Consider the following 23,155-nt stretch of genomic DNA (forward strand, 5'->3'; position numbering starts at 1 on the left):
GTTGAATAAATAAATAACTAATAGAATGGAGACCACACATCTCTTATCTGGCCCTTTGAGCAGGGCAGAATGCCTGAGGAGCAGAGTGCTGCATGCATTGTTGAGGGAATGGACATAGCTCCACCTGTATCAGGGAGCCCAGATGCACAATTTTGTGAATATAGAAGCTCCCAGAAAAACCTGCTCAATTTCAACTGCTCTTGTCCAAATGAATAAATTACCCAGATCTCCACATTTTTAATTTCATGTTTGAAAATGAGGCTGTGTGGAAGAAAAAATATGTAGCTTACCTCTTAGGTTTCTATGTGAAACCTTCTTTCCTAACCTGTTCCTGTCACTACCTTCAGCATAGCCCCAGTGGCTTAGGCGGGAAAGGGCTGGCTCACTGGATGGCCTTGTTAAGCATGTCCGAGGAATTTTAAAGCAGGTTTCATTCCATCCACAGCAATCTTCATGGCTTGATGGAGAGGGAGAAAATAAAAGAAATAGAATGTATTATAAAGAGGGAAAAATACAAATTCAGAATCAAAACTTTACAATTCTTGTCCCCTGCCCTGAAAAAGCCTGAGTTTTTCAGCAAGCTACTTCCTTGAATATGCATTTCCTCATGTGTAAGCATTGGGGACAATGAAACAACCTGGCCTTCCTAATTCATAACTTTCAGAAGATGAGGTGATAAAAACAGGAGCTACCATTTATTAAGCCCCAGCTATGTGCAAGTTTCTGCACATGGCACGGGACATAGAGCATTTTTAATATATGCAAAGTACAGTATACTTAATAAGCATAAAGCTTTATACAGATGCTATGTGTTTGTTTTTGGTAAAGACTTTGATACCTCTGAAATGCTATGTGAGTTTAGAACAGTAGGAAATTCAGTTGAAAACATGTTGTACATATCTGCGCCTGTTATATGCAAAGCACTTGCAAGATGATAGAGGGGAAAATAAATAAATAAACCAAGGCAGACCTTGCCCTCAACGTGCTTCCAGTCTGTGAAGAAAGGAGGATAACTGGTTAAATGTGTACCACACATAATAGCAGGGACAGAGTATGAGAAGAATCATGTAGGTTAAGAGTTTACTTGTGGACCTAGACCACAGTCCTCCACTGTCACTTTTAAAAAAGAGCTAGTGCAACAGCTATTCCATTATTAAAGGAGCATCAGTGAATGCTGGTTCCTGTTTCCTCCCCTTCATCATATCTGAATCTTATCTTTCTTTATCTCTAAGAAGCGTGTAGAAAGCTGAAATGCCAGAGAGCTCCGTGAAGTGCACAAGGCAATGCCATTCTACTCTAGCAAAAGGGATATCTTTCCGCACCATGGATGCAAATGTCCTCAGTGTTCTGACTTGTGGTCAGGAAATTGGGCAGCATCTGAGCAAATATTTACTGAGAGGAAACAAAATTATTCTGAATTGAGATTAAATAACCAGAATGTATAGTTGGAAGAGGAGAAACAAAAGGCCAGATAGATAGATGGGTGAGACTTACCTAAGAGTTTGCTGTGTTGATTTTCCTGTATCTAATAAATTTTATTTATCTAATAAATATTATTAAACATTTCTAGAACTCATACGATATTCTAACTTCCGATATAAAGAGAAAAAAATACTACTTTAGTAGTAGTCTTATAGCCTCTGTTCTAGTCTATGAACACAATGTAGGCAGTTCATAGACTCAAGTAATACCACAATTTGATTAACAATAAAAGATAAATTTACTTGTATTTTGTCATTGAAATGCTGCTGAAATTTAAAATATGTGTTTAATAAGTAATAGCTAATATTTACTTAGCACTTACTATGTCTATACATTGTTCTAAGCTTTATATATATATGCTTAGAACTATATATATTTACAACTATATATTATATATGTATCTATATATAGCTTTTAAATATTTTTATATTTATTTGTATACGTACATAGACATGTGTGGATCTATATGTGTATGTACATACATATTTGTTTAATTTGTAAAAAATGATACAGATCACTAATAATACTGTTTGTAGACTTATTTCCCTCTCTCATGTTTTTATATTTTTCCTACATACTGATGATTCTATTTAATATTTAAATAATCAAATGTAATACCATCAGCTTATATGGGAGTAAAGTTCTGTCTCTTTTTTTTTGACTATCAGTGCTTTCAATAAAATAGTTTTTTAGCACTTGAGAATAAAGTGCTTTAGATGCGGCATGGGGGAGGGGGAGAAAGAGTTCCACAGACCGTGCAGCCCTCAGGAGGCAGGAGCTTCCCGCCTGTGCCGTGCTGCCATTTCTGACATGGCTGCACACATCCCGTCGACAGAGGCTTACAGTAATGCCTGTTTATCCAATTCTGTCCATCTAAGGAGTTCAAATATATCACACACTTATCAATTAATCAAAGACATGGCACCTATTTCAAGATGATGGGTGAATTACATCCTAGATCACCAGAAATGCTCACATCGACCTACTAAGTCAAGGACTGTCTCCTGATGGGCTCCTGAACAACATATCCAATACTCACATGGAGAGGATTCTCTCCAGTACCGAGTCTCAAAGGACGTCTCCCAAATAGGAGAAAACTTCGGGAATAAAAAAGTCACTTTATTTCAAAGCATCTCTTCAACTTGATGAAAAATTTAACTGCGACAGAATCACTGAACCCATTGAAACAGTTGATAGTCTTGCCTCTCTGGATTAAAGTATTACCTCCCTTTCTCAACAGTTCCCCCTGTGAAACTTGGATTTTTAAATACTGGGTTGCTTTGTTTCCTGGTTCTTTGGTGTGTTGGTGTGAGGAGCTCTGCTTACAGTCCAGCGCTGCCGGCCCACTGAGAACAGGCTTTCTAGACAGCTGTGAATGTCAGGTGTCCATTCCGATGACACGCCAGCTCTCCCGGATTTTAACGTGGGCCCACCCCCCTATTGTCCTCTGTTTCGAAGGAGCATTCCAATCTCTCAGGATTTTTTCACTTTGTGTGCAATGAGAGGTAGTTAAGGTTTTCATGTGCGTCATTGGAAATGCACTCAGCTCATCAGAAATTCAAGGAATGGCAACCCAATATCCATCTCTAATCTGAAGTGTCCTCTGTCATTCCAGATTATTCTGCCATGTTAGCTGTCCTGACCCAGAAATCAGTTCACTGTGATTCACTTCCAAGATTCATAAATTCTAGGATGTCATGATCACTTACTATTTAATGCTGGTTGGATTTTGCCAACTGCCTTCCAGCCATTTCACGGGCCTGACTGAAGAGGGACGTCTATCAGAATGGCCATGCACCATCTCTCGTGTCTTAATTCTCTTCAGGGACTTACAGAAGCAGGGCTCCGTGTTCTAATGTCAAAATACACATGTAAGGATTAAAAGCAGTGTGGGATGCATAAGAACACTTCTCAGGCCGGTTATTCTTTTATATTTATCACTTCATAGTGGTTACACCTGCTTCCAATTTTAAAGAGTTCTTTTTTCCAGTGACTGATTTTTTTTTCTGCAGAAAAGAAATCTTATCCTCAGAAGACTCATCTGGTAATTTTTCTCCTTTTGATATGCTTGATATTTTTATGAGTTTGTCCATCAGCATTGAAGTCTTAACATGCCTTCAGTTTTTAAAAAAATCTTTGTAACACATAATTATTATATTGGGTCACATAAATTTGTGCCCTAGCCACACATTTGGGGACTTTTGTATAGATGTAATTTATTACAAATGTCATTATCTGCTACTTGGACTACTTGATAGTTGTCTTAAGTTGACTAAAGTCAGAGAAATAAACTCTGCCTGGTGGGTTTAATAACTTACATTCAATACTCATATTTGTTGTGGTTTGGGTTTGGTTTTGTTTTTCACATTTAAGGACCCTGTTGGTGACAGTTGTTATTCTAGAGTTAGTAAGTGGAAGGAAAAAAAGAGAAGAACCTCGTTTTGTCTCTTTAGACACATATGGAAACAGTCCTTTGGATTGGGGGTAGCCAGGCTATTATGTAGAGCCCAGAGTGTTAGCTTTTTGTATTTTGTATTTTATATAAAGGCCTTTTCCTAATGGTTTGTGGGTAAAGTTAATTATATGAGTAGGAAAAGCTGCAAAAGATGGTATATTGCTAGCAACCAGTTCTGATTGGCCTGTGGGGTGTCATCTGTATAAAATTGGATCCTTGTGTTGGGTTCCAAAAAAAAGGTGTGAATATGAAGCAGTGCTAAATCATGACTCCAGAGAAAATGTCGGGCGTGAGCAGTTTTTAGTTTAGTGAAAACCAAACTTTTGCATTTGGACAAAAAAGACAAGGAGAAAAATGGGTGAGTCACTAACTCTGATATAAAAGTATTGTGGTGATCACATTTCACAAAACTTGAATAAGACCCTCCAGGAAGGCTGTGACTGAATGGAACTAACTCATTTACTTAATTGAGATGAAAAACTTCACTAAGCATTTACCCTCAGTGTCAGATAAGTAATTTTTAATATAATATATACAAGATATGGAGACAGTTAAGAAAACAGTGCGGGTTTTAATAATTGCACTCATAAGTAAACGGATCTATCATTACGTTGTCGCAAAGAATGACAGTGAGCAGAGACATCCTGCTAATCCCTCTCAGATAAGTGTTAAGCGTAATTAGACACTGTCTCTCCTGTTCAGTGTCGCATTAATCAGGAGAAGTGCAGCATTACACAGAAAATTTTCTCTGATATGTCATTTAAAAAAAAACAACCTATTTTGTTGGATACTGTGCTTCAGAAATGACTCATGTAGTTGCGTACAGGTATTTTCCCTTTTATTTATTTATTTGTTTTAATAGTATTTGATAATAGTGTGGTCCTTCTGCATCAAAAAAAAAAAAAGAAAAGAAACTGCATTTGAAGTTAGTGGTTTGTTTTGTTTTGCAAAATATCAGAGTAATGAACTACTTGAACTATCTGTAAGCTTTGCAGTGACCTGTTGGTTCATCTATCTAAAATGATGGCATGACTCTTTTAGAGAGATTTTCTTATAAGGAAAGGGCCAGAAGTTTTCTGCATTAAATAAGAGTTCAAGAGACTTCTTTCTATGAAAAATTTTGTATGAAATATGAAACATGTGGCCCCCTTCCAGCATCCACAGGCATTACCTTTAAAAAAGAAAATCCATTTTCTTTTACCATGTAGCTTCTAGCTACGACTCCAAACTACTGCATAGTTATAAAGTGGTATCAGCTCAGTTCACTGCACAACTCTATCTTCACTACTTCTCAGCGACTCAAAGGCCTTTGTAGGCAAAGAATAGGGTTATTGAAGGATGGCAGGCAGATTTCACTAAGTAACAGGTGGAGGTCAAAGCAGTTTATTTGTGGGAACGAACAGTACAGAGATGAAAAATCAAATGCTTTGCCATAATAAGGTTTAGCGAGAAAATGCTGACTGTACTAAGCTCAGATTCTAGCTGACAGAACCTTTTCTAGTGTTCACTACTTGATTTTATAATTCAGGCAATTTGAAGAGGCCTAAAATTATATTTCTTTTGTCCCCTATGAAATATTTCAGTCAGTTTCAGAGTTTACTTTAAATAAAGCAATAGGAGCTCTGCATCTATCCAAGGAACATTGGGACTAATAGGTTCCCACTGCAAGTGAATGCCAAACACGGAACAGCAGAGACTGCGCATCTCTGAAATTAAATTTTACCAGGAGGACCTTTACACTCGAAGCCTTCAATCATGTTTCAACGGACAGAAGTGAACATAATTTAATCAGTACTTAACTTCTCATCATTGAAATTAGTATTGTAGCTGGAGAAAAATATCTGTAAGGATATTAACTGAGCTTGAGCTCTGGGTTATCCCCACCTTGTTAGAGATAGGGAAGAAAGGGTTTTTGTTTTGTTTTTTTCTTTTTTATACAATTCTGTATTTGTATGTTGCACATATTTTGCTTTCGTAGCTTACAAAGGGGCCAAACATGCAGAAAAAACACACGCATGAAAGTAAGATTTACCAAAAAAGTTAAAAACAAAACAAAACACCTTACAGGGTAGAGCAAAAGTAGGTTTACAGTTGTGAATATGTGAAACACAAAGTTTATTCTTGTGTTATTATTTATTGTGTTACTTTGCATATGAACAGCTGTAAACCTACTTTTGCCCTACTCTGTATTTGGTGGCATATAGACCAGAGCTGTCTAATAGAACTTACTGCACTGATGCAAATGTTCTCTATCTACAGTGGCCAATACTGTAGCAACCAGCCAAATGTGGCTATGGAACACTTAAAATGTGGCTGTGCTGAGCAACTGAAGTTTTCAATTCATTTAATTTTAATTAAGTTAAATTTAAGTAGCCACCTGTGGCTAGTAGCTACCATATTGGACAGAGCAGATATAAACCACACATATGTATGATTGAGGGGTTTTTTTACTTTTCAGCTGGATATCTAAGCAGAATGAATAAAACATTCATGCTATATTATACTATATTTATTTTTCATGCAAAGGAAGTAATTTGGTTTTCTCAGTAATGTCTTCTTTATTTTCAGTCCTCTGTGAATGGGTGTGATTGCTGTGTTGAGCCAAAATCAGTCATTCCCTGAACGCCGGAAGGATAGGGTGGCTCGAGGAACGATGGGCTGGGCGGGGAATCTCCAACTCCTAAGTATACAGAGCATGGAAGTGCAGTGTTTATATTTCAGTCCTGACACTGGGGTGTCCGTATTTATCCTGAAAAGAGAGGAAATCCTATTTTTAAAAATCAAGACTTTATTGTTGGCCTAGGAACCCGATTTTTCTCTGACATTTTTTCTTGTGTCTATTCTTTATTCTCTCTGGTTGTAAATTTTCACTCACAAATGAACATTTGGAATACATTAGAGAACTCATTATTTCTTTTCTCCTGAATAATCCATATCATTTTCACTCCATTCTCCCATTTTTAAAAATGGAAGAACTCGTATCCAAGCCCTTTAAATTGCCTGAACTTCTTTATGATGTGGTAATTCTCTGGGGGATCCTTTTAGCTCATTTTAAATGGTTGCCTATAGTGTAAGAGGGATAAACCTCAGAAGCCATATTAGCTTTCATTTTATTCTCTCCATCATAAAAATGATTTTAAAACATTTTTATTCACTGGAAAGGTTAAAAGTCAAACTAGTCCGAATGTTTTACCTTTTTTATTGTGCAGTGTGTTCATCATCATAAATTACATTAGCATGAACCCCAATGTATTTTATCATTAGGACACAAATCCCAGTTGAGTGCAGTATCTTGAGCTACCTCCTCCCGTCACATAGCATGTGTTTAAAGCCACAGGAATGGAACAGTCCTTAAACTGTGGAGTTAATCTGTCCAATCACAGTCTTTATTTAGCATCACAGTTGGAGATGATCTCATCACAAGGTGCAGCTGAAATGGTCCTAGGAAGGCCGTTCTTTCCTGTGGGACAGCTGCAGAACTCTGCATCTGGCGGAGATGAGTCTGAGCATAAACGCGCTGGTGGTGAGCGACTTGGAAAATGTGGCACTGGTACTCAAGTGTTCATCCTGCTCTTGAGAAATGGCACTGAAATTTGTGCTTCACCATTAGCCTGACAGACAGGACTGTGGCACCCGTTTGCCACAATCAGACCGAGGTAGAGGGAATCTGAATGCCTAAATGTAAAGAGAACAGTCACAGTAGCAGTTAGCATGCCATTTAGGCTGAAGAAAAATATTTCAGTATCGTTATTAAGCTCTATTTTAAACCAGCTCATGTTTGGCTTTTATCAGTAAGATAAGTAAATAATCCTAACTTTTTTCAGAAATATACATCTTAGAGGGGCACACCAAAAGGAGGAAGACCTTTAGCCCATGGGTTCAAACCCAGGCTTTTCCACGTACTAACTGTGTGGCGGGCCCCTCGTCTTCAGCACTTCTCTCCCTCTGTTGTCCTCTCTGAGTCACTGCGTTCTGCCCATCTGCTGGACCGTTCCCACTGGCAGGCGAGCACACTTTACTGTCTCCATCTCCTTTAGCTACTAACCCGCTTTTCTGCTTCCCTCTGCAGACTAATTAATGAGAGTTGACTGCACCCGTGTTCCCTGCTTTTTCACTTCCCTTTGATTTTGTGTATCTTACACGTATGTTCTCATCCTTGACCTCTCAATAGCATTCAGTTCCCTGGATCACAGCCTTCTCCTTGAAATACTTTTCTTAGTTTCTGTAAAACTATACTTTCCTATGAGTTAAATGCCTCAATTTAGTTGCCTGTTTTGACACTGACTTTAGTAGCTCAGAGGTTTCCCTTGATGTCAAGACTGACTGATCTAAAGACAGTGGTCCCTCGATTTTCTAATGTGATCCGTTCCTTGACCCCGTTCGAGTTCTAAAACGTTCGAAAACCGAGGGATTAATAGCCGACAGCTGGGCCTCAGGATCTCGCCCTCAGCGGAAGCCATGTGGCATGTTCCACTTCCGAGGCGTGTTTGAAAACGGAAGCATTTCCTTCCAATTTTACGGCGTTCGTAAACCAAAATGTTCGTCAACACAGATGTTGGAAAACCGAGGTACCACTGTAATAGTTCGTTAGGCTTTACCTCTGACCCAGTGAGGTTTTGCTGCATTACAGTGTACACTGGATGTAGAAGATATGAGTGACTCTTAAAAGAAGAACTTGGGTCCTTTCTGCATATGTTTTCAGGAGGTTTTACAGAGAAAGCAATTTGTTGAATAGGCCAAAGGCCGAGAAAAACCTTTGATGACAAGGTGATTCCTAGTATAGAGTTTTTATTTTTGCATATTCCTTTGCAGCTGATATACCCTTTCTTTGATTTTTTTCTTTGGATAACCAAATTAGAAACTTCAACTATAAATATAGTTAACTTAAATAGGACACTGTTTTTATAGTATACAAGGGGAACTACATGCAGGAGTGTGAAGCTTCACAAAATGTACAAGCTTTAGAGCCAGAGAAGCCTGGGTCCGGAATATCAGTTAATAGCTGAATGATCTTGAGCAAGTTGCTCGACATCTCTTGATATCTAGTTTCTGTAACATTAAATTATAAGTAAGCAGGATGATAATACCCTCCTATCTGAGATGAAGATGTAGGGATCTGAGATATTTGTAAGTATAATAGTCCCCCCTTATCCATAGGGAATAAGTTCCAAGACCCCCAATAGATGCCTGAAACCACAGATAGTACTGAATCCTCTCTATACTGTTTTCATATATATCCATACTTGTGATAAAATTTAATTTATAAGTTAGGCACAATAAGAGATTAACAATAGCTAATAACAAAATAGAAAAATCATAATATATTAAAAGTTATGTGAATGCTCTCCCTCTCTCGTAATATCTTACTGTACTGTACTCACCTTTTCACTTAAAGGAATTCCTTTATGGCTTCTCTTTGGCATATCTGAATCACCAGCATCACTACTCTTGTACTTTGGGGCCATTATTAAGTAAAATAAGGGTTACTTGAACACAAGCACTGCGATAGCTGCAACAATCAATCTGATAACCCATATGGCTACTAAGTGACTAGCAGGGTGGGTAGCACATACTGTATGGGTGCGCTGGACAAAGGGATAACTCACATCCAGGTGAGATGGAGCAGGAGGACATGAGATTTCATCATGCTACTCAGAACAGCACACAATTTAAAACTTACGAGTTGTTTATTTCTGGAATTTTCCATTTAATATTTTCAGACTGCAGTTGACTACAGGTAACTGAAATCCTGAAAAGCAAAACTACAGATAAGGGGGGTCTACTGTACATGGTACCTAGTAGCTATTCCATAATTTGTAGCTCTTATTTTTTTTCAGCCTTTTTTTTTTTTTTAAATGATCAATATGCAGAGGTTTGATGATCATCTCTTTAGCTGCCTCTTGGCTCTCTTGAGGCCACTGGATGGATGAAAACATCCACTAGCATTTAGGTTTGGTATGATAGGTAAAGCAGTAGTAAAGATAGGTCATTGGGAGTTAGGTGATGACAGTAGACAGCAGAATATCTGAAGTCAAACATGAACAACCAGGCTTACAGCATTCTGTGGTCCTCTCTAACCTGCTTATCTATTGGATTTTTAAAACTAAAGTACAGAGTTTGCTTATTTCTAGAGTTTCTCCCAGATTGTGACTATAAGTGAACATTATTGAACTAAACTAAACTTTTTTTTTTTTTTTACTTTGAAGAAAGAAACATATACCGGGTAAACCTTCTCTGACAACTTGAATTATATCACCCAAACTCCTGCAACAGACAGGATAAGGTCCTGCTGTCCTGAGCAACATTTACCACGGATAATTTTCACAAGATACTGAATGTTTAAATAAGTACTCTAACAAACTGAGTACTAACACTGACTTGTTAGTTTTTTCAAGCAAAACAGTATTCTTATTATCTTGTTATTCCTGTAGGAGTTGCTTCACAGTCATCACTGTAAAGTTCTTGGTTAAGTTGTTTGGTAAATTTCATAATTTGGGAGAGAGGGGGAGTTCAAATTAATTATGCCCCTCCATATCTTCTTTTTACTCTTTTTAACATCAGGTTGCAGTAAAAAGTTACCAAAAACAAACCTTGATTTGTTATAGGAGACCCCAAGAATTATATTTGAGTTTTTTCATAATATTTGATCTGATTTTGCTGTTAATGTTTCTTGAAAGAATCGGGGAAATAGAAATTTTCAGTAATGTTTATGCCATTGGAAATAAACATTTGTTGGCCTTTGTTCTAGGAAGCTGTTTTATCATTTTCTCTGGGTGAGTGTAGGCTAGTGGAAAAACCTCTCAACCTAAGATGGATTTGCTGCCCGGCCAGGCGTGGCTCAGTGGTTGAGCGTCGACCTAGGATCCAGGCGATCAGGGTTCGATTCCTGGTCAGGGCACATGCCCGGGTTGTGGGCTCAATCAATGACTCTCTCATCATTGATATTTCTATCTCTCCCTCTCCTTTCCTCTCTCTGAAAATCAATAAAGATACATTCAAAAAAAAAAAAGATGGATTTGCTAAAAGCAATGGAAACTTAAGGAATTCTAGAGAGCAATTAGTGCACAGTAGGCATCTTTAATACACACTTTTCTAACAATGACAATAGCCTTACATTTAAATATCATGTTAGTTTGCTATTGCTGTATAGCAAATTACCACAGACTTAGCTTAAAACAAGACTCTACCAAAAAACTACTAGATTTAATAAATGAATTCAGCAAGGTTGCAGGATACAAAATTAACACCCAGAAATAGATGGCATTTTTATATACCAATAATGAACTGTCAGAAAGAGAAACTAAAAAAATAATCCCATTTACCATTGCAACTAAAAAAATAGGATACCTAGGAATAAACTTAACCAAAGATGTAAAAGACCTTTACTCAGAAAACTACAGGACACTGAAAAAAGAAATAGAGGAAGATATAAACAAATGGGAAAATATAACATGTTCAAGATTGGAAGAATTAATGTCATTAAAATGTCCATACTACCTAAAGCAATCTATAAATTCAATACAATCCCTATTAAAATACCAACAACGTATTTCACAGATCTAGAAAAAAACACTTCGAAAATTTATACGGAACCAAAAAATACCCTGAATAGCCATGGCAATCTTGAGAAAGAACAAAGTTGGAGGGATCACAGTACCAGATGTCAAGTTACATTACAAAGCTGCTATAATCAAAACAGCCTGGTACTGGCACAAGAACAGACATTTAGATCAGTGGAACAAAACAGAAAACCCAGAATTTGACCATGCCATTATGATCAGTTAATATTTGACAAAGGATGCAAGAACATACAATGGAGTAAAGACAGTCTCTTCAATAAATGGTGTTGGGAAAATTGGACAGGTGCATGCAAAAAAATGAAACTAGACTGCAAACTTACACCATACACAAAAGTAAATTCAAAATGGATAAAAGACTTAAATGTAAGACATGAAACTGTAAAAATCCTTGAGGAAAACATAAGCAGCCAAATCTCAGACATCTCTCATAGCAATATGTTTGCTGATACATCTCCTAGAGCAAGAGAAACTAAGATGAATATAAACAAATGGGACTGCATCAAAATAAAAAGCTGCTGCACATCAAAGGAAACCATCAACAAAACAAAAAGGGAACCCACTGTATGGGAGAACATATTTGCCAACGACACATCTGATAAAGGGTTAATATCCAAAATATATATGGAACTCATACAACTTAACAAAAACAAGATAAACAATCCAATTTAAAAAATGGGCAAAGGACCTAAATGGACACTTCTCCAAAGAGGACATACAGATGGCTAAGAGACATATGAAAAAGTGCTCAACGTCAGTGATTATCAGATGCAAATTAAAACCACAGTGAGATATCATTTCACACCTGTCAGAATGGCTATCATCAACAAATCAACGAATGACAAGTGCTGGTGAGGGTGTGGAGAAAAGGGCACCCTAGTACACTGCTGGTGGGAATGCAGACTGGTGCAGCCACTATAGAAAGCAGTATGGAGTTTCCTCAAAAGATTAAAAATTGACCTGCCATTTGACCCAGTGATCCCACTTCTAGGAATTTATCCTAAGAAACCCAAAACACCAATCACAAAGAACTTATGCCCCCCTATGTTCATAGCAGCACAATTTACCATAGCTAAGATCTGGAAACAGCACAAGTACCTATCAGTAGATGAGTAGATAAAAAAGCTTTGGGACATTCACACCATGGGATACTATGCAGCTGTAAAAAAGAAGGATCTTTTATCCTTTGGCACAGCATGGAGGGAACTAGAAAGTATTATGCTAAGTGAAATAAGCCAGTCAGAGAAAGACAAGTACCACATGATTGCACTTATATGTGGAATATAATAAACAAAATAACCTGATGAAGAAAATGGATCCAGAGACATAGAAGCATGGAACAGACTGAGGGATCTCAGAGGGAAGTTCGGGAGGGGGAAGGGAATGGGAAGAGATTAATCAGAGAACTTATATGTTTATAAGCATAACCCACAGACACAGATGCTGGTCTGGGGAAGTCCTGGGGATGGGATGGATGAAGGGTGGAGGGGATCAATGGGGGTAAAAAGGGGACATCTGTAATATTTTCAACAATGAAGATAAAGAAACTTAAAAAATAAAAATAAAACACCATACAAATATTATCTCGAAGTTTCCATGGATCAAGACTAGATACAACATAGCTGGTTGCTCTGTTCAGGGTCTGTCTCACAAGGCTGCAATCAAAATTTTGTCTAGGCTACATTCCTTTCTGGAGCTCAGGGTCGTCTTGCAAACTCTCCTGACTGTTGGCAGATTCAGTTCCTTGTAGCAGTAAGACTAAGGTCCCAGCTTTCTTAAAGTTGGATATCAGCTAGGGTACCACTTAGTCCCTAGCGGATTTCTTGGCATGCAGTTTCTTGCCATGTGGCCCATTCACAGGCCATTTTAGAATACCGTAACTTCTTCAAAACCAGCAGGAGAATCTCTCTGACTTTTAACTTAACCCTCTTTTAAAGGGCTCACCTGATTAGGTGAGGCACACCCAGGATAATAATTTAGCTAAAAGTAATCTGATTAGGGACCTTAATTACATCTACAAAAGTCCCTTTACCTTTGCCATATAACCACCTAATCACAAGAATGGCAGCCATCATACTCACAGGTACCACCCACATTCAAAGAAAGGGGGGGTTATACAAAGTATGTACCCCAGGCGCCAGGAACCTTGGGACCATCTTAGAATTTTGATGACCACAAACACTAATGATGAAATCTAACAAAATCTTGGTGGATACTGTATTTGGCCTGTACTCTCAAGGTTTTCCTGTTAGGCTTCTTGCCCAACTTCCTCCAGGGAGCAGAGTCCCTGAGTGGCTAGAATTTCATGTATGTTTGCCTTTGTCCACTGAACACTAGTTGAAATGACTCGGGTAGCTTAGAAAAATGGCACAGTGGAGAAAAATTCAGAATGTCTGATGGTTAGAAAAGCAATGCAATCCAACATGCTTCTTGAAATCCATCTCCTACTCTATTTACCACCATTGGGGTTTTTATGGCAACCAATAGGAGGAAATGTCCCATTGAAACAAAACAGTATGCTAAATTTCTGCTTCTCAATCTATAAAATTCTTCATTTTTACATATTGAAAAGAACTTTGAAGTAATATTTTGTCTGTTTCATAAAAAGGGGGAGAATTAATTTATCTAAATCATTTTAAAAATATGACACTTCTAAAAAATACGTTGAGATTAAAGTTTTGATTCATTAAGAGAAAGCTAATCAGTCATTAATCTGTACAGTAATTGTGTCTAACAGTTGTGCATAGCTAATTGGTAACAGGAATTTTAACAAGGAGTTTATTTTTAAAATAACGTACAGAAACCAAATTTGATTTCAAAAACAAAAGTCAAGATTAATGTTCTCTCGTTTATTAATATGAAGCAGTTTATGAACATTCTGAAATTTCATCTGGTCAATTAAGTATATGAAGCAAATTACCCAAAACATACATTATGCATATGGAGAAAATATTAAAGTATATAATAAGGAAGTGTGCTCAGTATGGGTCTTTAAAAATTGAAAACACAAAGTAATTTTGAGATTCATGACAGCCTTAGGGTTCATATTACTTGACTGTGATAAATTTAGAAAATTATATATCATTTGGCTTGTTCTTCTTGCACACAGACAGTATTTCTTCTCCCTTTAACCCCTTCTAAGGGGATCTGAATTTTGCTATTGCTGAACTTATTTACCCACTTGATCATTCTTGATGCTTGTTATTGCCTAAATTTTATTTATACTTCACCTTTTAGAAGGGTAAATAGTGGATTTAAATCATGTCAGTATCCTGCAGTATTTAGAATAACATGGGTTGGAGCACATGAAGTTTTCAAAGAAATGATAACTTTTTCTTGAGCCCAACTATTTGCTGTCTTTAATAGAATTAGTTTAGATACTGCATTCATTAGGGATTCTATTGCCTGAAAAAAATTCTGCCATCTTAAAATTTCTGACATTTTCATTTTTTATTCTATTTCTGTTTCATAACTCGTAATTCAGGCATTTTACTGAGTTTAAATCAGCGGGCTGGCTGGCAGCCTAAAAATTTGTTTGCACAGAAGAGGTTTGAATGAATTGGGAAATTTGTTTTAGTGTTGGTGGTAGCTCTTTATTTATTTCCTGTATTTTTTTAAGTTGAAATCTCCTCTCTAATGTAATTATATGATTAGACCTTAGGTTAGTTTACTTGAAATAAATGTTAATCCAAAACCTTAATCCGTCCTAATGATGTTAGGACATTGGTATGGTGTGACTTTGGTTACTGATTCAAGGAGCAAAGAAATGTCGCTAAGTCACCTAGTGACTTTGTTTTTAATTGAAATCACAGAAATATTGATCTAGAAAGGATCTGATATAGATTTGTCAAGTTAGTGGAAATCACACACAACTTCATATTATCCTTATGTCTGGCTGTTGCAGATGTGCTTACCAATTTGCAATTGGTTTTTGCTCCAGGTCAGAACCCCAAGTTTTGCTATATCCAAACATCTATTAGTAGAGCCACAGATAAAACCAAGGCCTGTGCAAGTAGTTAAAATTAATCTTTTCAGGCCGCATGCTGTATTCCAGGCCCTTTGTTAGATTCTGAAACTGGAGGGGCAAAGCAGACATGGTCTCCTCTTTATAGAATCTGTAATCATACTAGAAGCTTGTGTTGTAGAGTCTCATTAATGAAATGTGCAATCAGATATAACAAGGATGTATTTAGACATAGGCCAGACTGACTAAATTTCGGAACAGATCTCTACCTGTAACGTGCTTGGCGTAGTACATGGTAGTTAGCAACTACGCAATAACAGTTACATGTTAATACTGTTATTATTTTTATTACTTATTTTTCCAGTCCCTCCAAATAATTCTCTGGTCATAGGCAGAACACAACTCATGTAGACACGTATAAGTGAAAGGAGATTGGGTTCTTCTGACAAGAATGCAGACCAATTTTGTGCTGCAAACTTAAGGGAGCCCAAATTGGTCTTGTAATGTGGAGACTAGGAGTTGTTTCCTTTATTTTTATATCCAAGTTTTGATTGTTCTACCTGACACCCTACCGAACTGATAGATGCCTCCAGTTGTGTATGTCAATGTGGTTGCCGAGAACAGTACAAATCCAGTACTTACAAGGGACTATTTTCCCATTATTTTCCTCCCAAAACATTCCCTATGCTGGAAATGCTATGAAAACCTTAGAAACTGTAGCAAAAATACTATTTTTAAAAGCAAGTTTTTATTGTATTTTCTTAACATAAAAGTAATATATATTCATCATGGAAAAGACAAGTAAGCAAAAAAGAGGCAATGAAAACCACCTGAATCCAACACACTGAGAGAACTACTGTTAAGTTTATGCCTTTTTCCTTTCTCTATATACAGAATTATTTTTTGGATGGCATGATAGTGTAACTCCCTATTTTGTCATTGCTTTCCATGTCTTTATTCTATGTCATTAAACAAATCTCTTTCCGTGCCATTATTCTTTTACAGTATTATTTGCATTGGTTCTATCAAATGCCAATTGTTGGGCATTTAAAGTATTTTTTACTTTTATCTTTTCTGTGTTTCTATTATAAATAACTTATTGGATGAGCCACTGAGTTGCCATTGTTAAAGGTTTTTAAATGTTAAAATATCTAACCTATTTAGAATAATTTAAAGTGCCTTTGGTGGAAGATGAAATGATGGTAAAAAGTCTTTTTGTGCTTTCCATAGCCTCCATTTTGAAGGGTCCCAAAGGCCACAGGCAACATAGAACTTTGAGGAAACACTGGGAAAGTGGCACTCTATAATTAAAGAAGATCAATAATGCTAAAATGGACTATGATTTAGTAGAAGTTGGAAATCATTACATACAGACTTATCAGGGGACCATTTTGTCAACTGTTTGTTCCTGTGACAAATTCAAAACAAATTTTTCATTCACTGGTAGATTTATTTTTTTAATTCTTTAAGTTTTATCTTTTAGGTTGCACAAGCTGTTGTTCCATGAATTACAGTGTGCTTATCAATCCATCCTTCTTGCCAGGAATGCCATCTCCAACAACACTGAAGAAGTCGGAGAAGTCTGGTTTCAGCAGCCCCTCCCCTTCGCAGACCTCCTCCCTGGGAACAGCATTCACACAGCATCACCGGCCTGTCATTACAGGACCCAGAGGTGAGCCACTCCACAGGCACCTTGGTTTTGCTTAGAATCATGGCCTTGGGGCCAGAGTAGCAAAATGAAAGACAGTGAGGACTCCCCCAGAATGCTTCTGAAGGCAGTGAGTGTTCCACTTTCTCATCATTGGGGACAGCTTTGGAATGTTAGGGACCAAAGAGATCTGTCATCAGTCTCTTGATCATTAACCTAAGGCAAACAAGGGATCAAACCACTGTCTTTGTCTGTGTGGTGTTGCACAGTGGTGGGAGATAATTTGAATTGAACCAAAATCAAATTCATTCTACAAATTGTACAAGAGTGGTGTGTGTGTGTGTGTGTGTGTGTGTGTGTGCGCGCGCGCACGTGTGTGAGATGAGCTGGTACAGTTGACCTTTGAACAATGCAGAATTTTTAAAAATCTGCATATAAGCGGACCCATGCAGTTCAAACCCGAGTTGTTCAGAGGTCAACTGTATTTTCAGTCAGTGGTTGGGAATGGGCATATGTGGAAGACCAGCTTAAGTTATACGCAGGTTTTCGACTGTGTGGTGGGTTGGCGCCCCTAACCCTGACTTTGTTCAAGGGTCAGCTGTAATAGTTTTTTTCCATTCCCTTATCCCTGATGCTTCTCTTTCCTATAAACATTTTGCATTGAGGTTGCCCGCATCACAGTGTTGACTGTTGATGAGCAGTCTTCATTTACTCCTTTTGAAGTGGTAGATAGTTTGTCTGGTTTTCATTGCAGTGTTTTCATTATTTTTGTCTTGTGTGCTTTTAAGTTTATTATTAAAATGTGTCCACAAGAAATATGATTTGTATTTCACATTAAAGACAAGCTTTAAACCTCACGAGAATGTCAGCAAGTCACTTAACTTGATCTTATTGCAAGATGAAAATATTTATTAGTTTGTTTATGAAACTCCCACAGTAGGAGTATGAATAATTGTAACCACGTTTGCTTTCTTCCATCAGATTTTCGTTTAGGTAGGTCTGTGATCTACCAGCTGGTATCATAAAACATCCTAGAAAGTAATGGTCTCTCGTCTACTTTGACATACGCCTGGGAAAACTAATATTTCTTGCATTAATCTCACTGTTAGTCCCACAAGTTTGAATCCCTTTAAAAGTACTTTGTGCATATCAGGGAAAGATGGCAGTTGAGAGGGCTGTCTCATGCACTCATGCAGAAATCACATTAAAGGAAATGAGTGTTCTGTCGTGTGAAGCAATTTCTAAATCCACAAATTACGACAACTTACTTGCTCCACCTTTAAACTTCTTGTGATCGTTGACAGACTTTCTCAACTTATTATTTCACTTGTCTGTATGTGTGATATAATCAGAGAGGAAATGTGTATGTGTGTGTATGAGAGAGAGAGAGAGAGAGAATATTTTCTCTAATTTTAAAACCTTGCACCTGAATTGGATTATGCAGTCCCAAAATTCAGAATGAATCTTTTATAATGGGGTAGTATTATGATATTATCCTCATAGTTAATATTCATTAAGCATCTAAACTGTAGGGTGGAAAATAAGAGATATGAAGCCCTTTTAGTCAAAAAGAAGATTTTGGGTCTCAGGGAGACAAGGCATGTGATGTTTCTCATATTTTTATTGTCAGGTTTACATATTCTAAATGCCAAATGATGTTAAAAGCAGAAATTTCTGCAGGACCTCAGAGAAGGGGACTCCGGGGGTTAATTAATTCATTAAACAAGGATTACCTGAGTGCCCATCACTGGGTATTCAGTAGTTCCTGTCCTCATAGAGCAGACAGTCTAGTTCAGGAGAGACACAAGAAAGTAAGCATTTAGAAGATGATACGGAATGTGCTGTTACTTATCACTTTGTTTCAAAGAAAGAGACTTCAAAGTGTAGATAACCTGAAGGCAAATCTTGAGAATTGCTTACATGAATGGAGGGCATTACAAGCAAAGGAAAGATTCATGGTGTAGCCAGGTAGTAAGGATTGGGAAGAATAGTATGCTAGCAGCCAGGACAGCTGGCTGTGCTGCCTCTTTTCTTTCCACTTTCCATTTCTGGATTTTTTAATGCTCTCCCCAGTGAAATGGGGTCAATACTTCTGCTAAACAAACTTTTCCTCCCAACCTCATATTCTCATGCAGAAACTACTGTAAAATAATATTTGTAGAGACTCAGGAGCATAAAGCAATGTGCATATATATGGGTGTCCCCCAAAAATGTATACACATTCATTTCTGTAGATTCTTTTAAATTTTGAAAATGAGCTGTATGTTAATAAACACTGACTTTATAGTCATTCAAAGTGTATACTTTTTTGGGACACCCTGTATTATCATTTATTCAATAAATATTAAGAGTGCCATCTATGAGTCTTGTCTTAAAACCATAGTTGTAGAAGTTATTGTAACAGTTCTAGCATTTACCAATGGGTGCCATGATCGGGAGCTTCTTCATGCTAGATAACCAAGCACATTTGCTAAAATGATCCACACTGGGTTGAACCAGAGTGGACCTCCTTAGCCTACAGAACAATGAATTTGGATCTCCTAACATATTCATGAAAGTGTTTTTGAGGAAAAGAGAAAGATGCCTAGTGTGAGTATTATGGAATACCAAAGATTCTTTGTTTTCACCAGAATTCAAGATGGTTCCCAGCATCCTCGGTTCTCCTTTCTGGAATATCTGCTCAGGTACCCATTCTTATTGCACCCTGCCCTGCCCCCCTTAGTGGTCTGGTGAAGGGAATTGGAGTAATTGAGATGAAACTCTTCAGTGGTGTCTTTGTGGGTAAGAATCATAGAGTCAAGGTAGGCTTACATGAAACATTCTTGGGCTAAAATATTTCTAAAGGGTTGGTATTTAGCCTTTCATTATTTAAGAAACATTTGCTGCAGGTACTGTATTCACTTTTATTCTTCTCTTAGCCAGTTGGAAAGCTAATGCTTGAGATGACATCACAGCTGGGACTAAGAGTTGATGTTTTTAGGAAGATGAGGCTAGATTTAAGGAGGGGAAGTCTGACCGAGGAAACCAGTGTGGAATAATATGACATGTACGTTAAGGAGAATTCAGCCTTATAAACTTAAATCACTAGAGAATCCAGACAGACGAACTTTCAGAGGACCTGGAAGAAGAGAATGGTCTATCTATTATCAGGGTCCTGAGGCAAGGGATGGAGGTGGAGTTCTCTTTACTGCACTCTTGCTCAGAGTCACATGGTACATTCATCTTTGGATAGCACACAAATTGCAAGACCTCTTCTGCCTTCCTTAAAATTAAGAAATTAAAATTTCTCATGGGACTACCTTGACTAGACAAACACCAGCTTGTAAGCAATAACTATGTAACATATCTCAATGATATTTTAACAGAGCTACAGCAAAGCAAGGTCACCTCACTGAAAAAACCAGTGGCCCTACCTTTCACTGCAAACCTAAGCTATATTTGGAAATTTGGTGGCCACCTTTTACAAAAGAAACCTCTCTTTGAAGATTGCAAAGCAAAGGCAGAAAAGTAGGGCCTTGAAGGGAGGCAGTATAGCATAGTGGTTAAGCATAAAAGCTCAGGGGTCAGAAGGACCTGTATTTGAATCCTGTCTACTTTTACCAACTGTGTGAACCTGCCCCCTTGTTTCTCTGAGCCATAGGTTCCTCATCTATCAATTGGAGATTATAATCTCTGCTTCAAGAGAATTGTGTTATTTGAAGAGTAAATGAAATCGCGTATTTGTAGTTATTTACACTGTGCCTGGAAACAGAGTGTGTACTGAAGTCATGTAAACAATTTAATCACTTTTTCATTCAGACTTTGAAAATCTCAGGCTGTTCATACTGCCCTTGCCTGTCAACATGTTAGCCATCCCAAGACCAGCTCAAGTGCTACTTTCCGCATGAAACCTCCTCAGCTCCACCCAGGCTGCCGTCACCTCACACTCCTTAAATTCCTGCAGCCTTAACATTTTCTCCACCGACACTGTGTGTCTCTCATACAGAATGTTTTATGCACAAATATTCATTAAATAAATGAAAAGTAATCAAATGGCACACAAGTGTACACAGAAGCAATTCACCCCCTCCCTGAAACTGATAGGTTCTCATTGATTCAGATGAGCTAAGGGTGAAAAATGTCTAATGGTTTATGGAGTAATTCTTTACAAGGAATGTCCAAGACAGGGAGGAAGAGCCATGGCCTTTCATGCAAAGAAAACTTTTGCAAGATTATATACATAAAGCTCTGCTATGCTATGAAAAAGCTACGCTTTAAAAAATATTTTGCTGTTCTAATCACTTTCTTATTTTCATTGTTGTGAAGGTAGAGATGTGTGGTTTCCTAAAATGAATCTCTTCTCATAATGGATTTCTTTGTGGCTTCAATAGGTCACTTAACCTTGTGGCCTCAGTTTGGCCATCTATATCATGGGGATAATACTTTGCAAGCTGTATAGTTAAAATTAGGTGAAGGGGTTAAAGTATTTTGGAATATCCTGGGGAGTAGGGAAACTATTAAGTTTCCGTAAAAGCATTTGTATGTCATATTACATTATTACAATTACTGTGCACTTTAAGCTGAAAGATTGGGCTTTCAAAGACTCTCTTTTACCAGTACTTAAAATTTTAAACATAATAAAGTATTTAATTATGAAAATTTATCTTAGTCATGATCATTGAAAAAAAAATTTTGTTCTTCCCTTTGCCTTTCCAAGATTTTTAAGTTTGCCTGATGATATAAAGCACAGATGGGGAACCTTTTTTCTGCCAAGGGTCATTTGGATATTTATAACATCATTCACGGGCCATACAGAATTATCAACTTAAAAATTAGCCTGCTATATTGGTCAAACGTTTAATTAACTCACCCTTAATGTGATGACTGGAACTGCTTCTCTTTGGTGAGGCCTTGGCAGGGCCAGACCAACTGACATTCCCCACCCCTGATTTAAAGGATCTAACTCCTTTTGAGAATTATTTGGTATAAACGTTGGTGATATTTTAGTTTCTTGAAAGTTTATTTTCTTGAAACTTATGTTTCTGCCTAAGTCTTCTCCCTTTTCAAAAACAATGAGATAATGAATGATTCTTGATTTAAATACTCTACACTGAGTATAGCAACTCTGTGCTTTAGGGATTTAGAAATGGGGAGGAGCCTGCATTATACACATTGTAAAGCAGAGGTTGAAAGTAATTGGCAAATAAGCACTTACTGGGCTTCATCTAGAACCATAGAATTTCATCATAGAACCGGAGAATTTCAGAATAGTGCTCTGGGAATCTTCTGGTCTAAGTCATTCCCTGTATCAGCTAAGAATGTGTTTGGCTGCAAGTAACAGAAAATCTAACTGAACAGGTCATATTTTTCTCATATAAAAACAAGTATGTGATTCAGGACTGTGTTATGGTGGCAGTATGATGCCATCAAGGACTAAGGTTTCTTCTCTTAGCCGTACTTTAGTGGGTTGTTTTCATCCTCATGCAGTGACATTGTGGCCACAACATAGCCACTCTGCTCCTGCCTCCCACCTGTATTCCAAGCAGAAAGATGGGAAGGGGCAAGAGCAAAAAGTGCCTACCGGCTCATTCTGCCACCTTGTATAAATCTTATGTAGCATGATTAGAACTTGACCACATGATCACCTCTAGCTGCAAGAGAGGCTGGGAAATCTAGATTTCTTTTGCTGAGCATATTGCCACTGTATATAAAATTTGGGCTTTATAAGTAGATAAATAGAAGAGCAGTGTGATGGTTAGCAGTTAGCAAGTATTCCACATTACTCTTACAGGTGAGAAATCTCAGCTGGCCAGAGCCAAGACTAGAAAACAAGTCTCCGGTGGAGTGCCTTTTCTACCATATCAGTAGCTTCTATATTTTCCTACCCCACTGGGAGAAATGAAATGCATTTGTTTAAACAATTAGTTTGCTTTTACATTTTCTATTAGTCAAAGACAAAACATAGCTATTTAGATAATTTGAAAAGCATGACATAACCATGTTATTACACTGTGTTTTTTAAATATCGGCCATAAACAAATCACTTGACT

At 37.5% G+C, this 23,155-nt stretch overlaps 1 protein-coding gene across 6 annotated transcripts in view; it reads left to right on the forward strand.

The window, feature by feature from the left end:
* The window catches only part of NFIA (nuclear factor I A), a 353,365-nt gene that overhangs the window by 260,176 nt on the left and 70,034 nt on the right, over nucleotides 1–23,155 (forward strand). For 3 of the 6 annotated variants that reach the window (XM_016205901.2, XM_016205899.2, XM_016205902.2), the window contains exons 7-8: nucleotides 17,022–17,150; nucleotides 19,757–19,810. In XM_016205901.2, coding sequence (XP_016061387.1) covers nucleotides 17,022–17,150; nucleotides 19,757–19,810 — 183 coding nt within the window. The remainder of the gene's footprint in view (nucleotides 1–17,021; nucleotides 17,151–19,756; nucleotides 19,811–23,155) is intronic. The other 3 variants (XM_016205903.2, XM_016205904.2, XM_016205905.2) reach the window with 1 other exon arrangement.

The sequence above is a fragment of the Miniopterus natalensis genome, chromosome 9 (assembly GCF_054644295.1).
Source record: "Miniopterus natalensis isolate mMinNat1 chromosome 9, mMinNat1.hap1, whole genome shotgun sequence".
Classification (NCBI taxonomy): Eukaryota; Metazoa; Chordata; class Mammalia; order Chiroptera; family Miniopteridae; genus Miniopterus; species Miniopterus natalensis.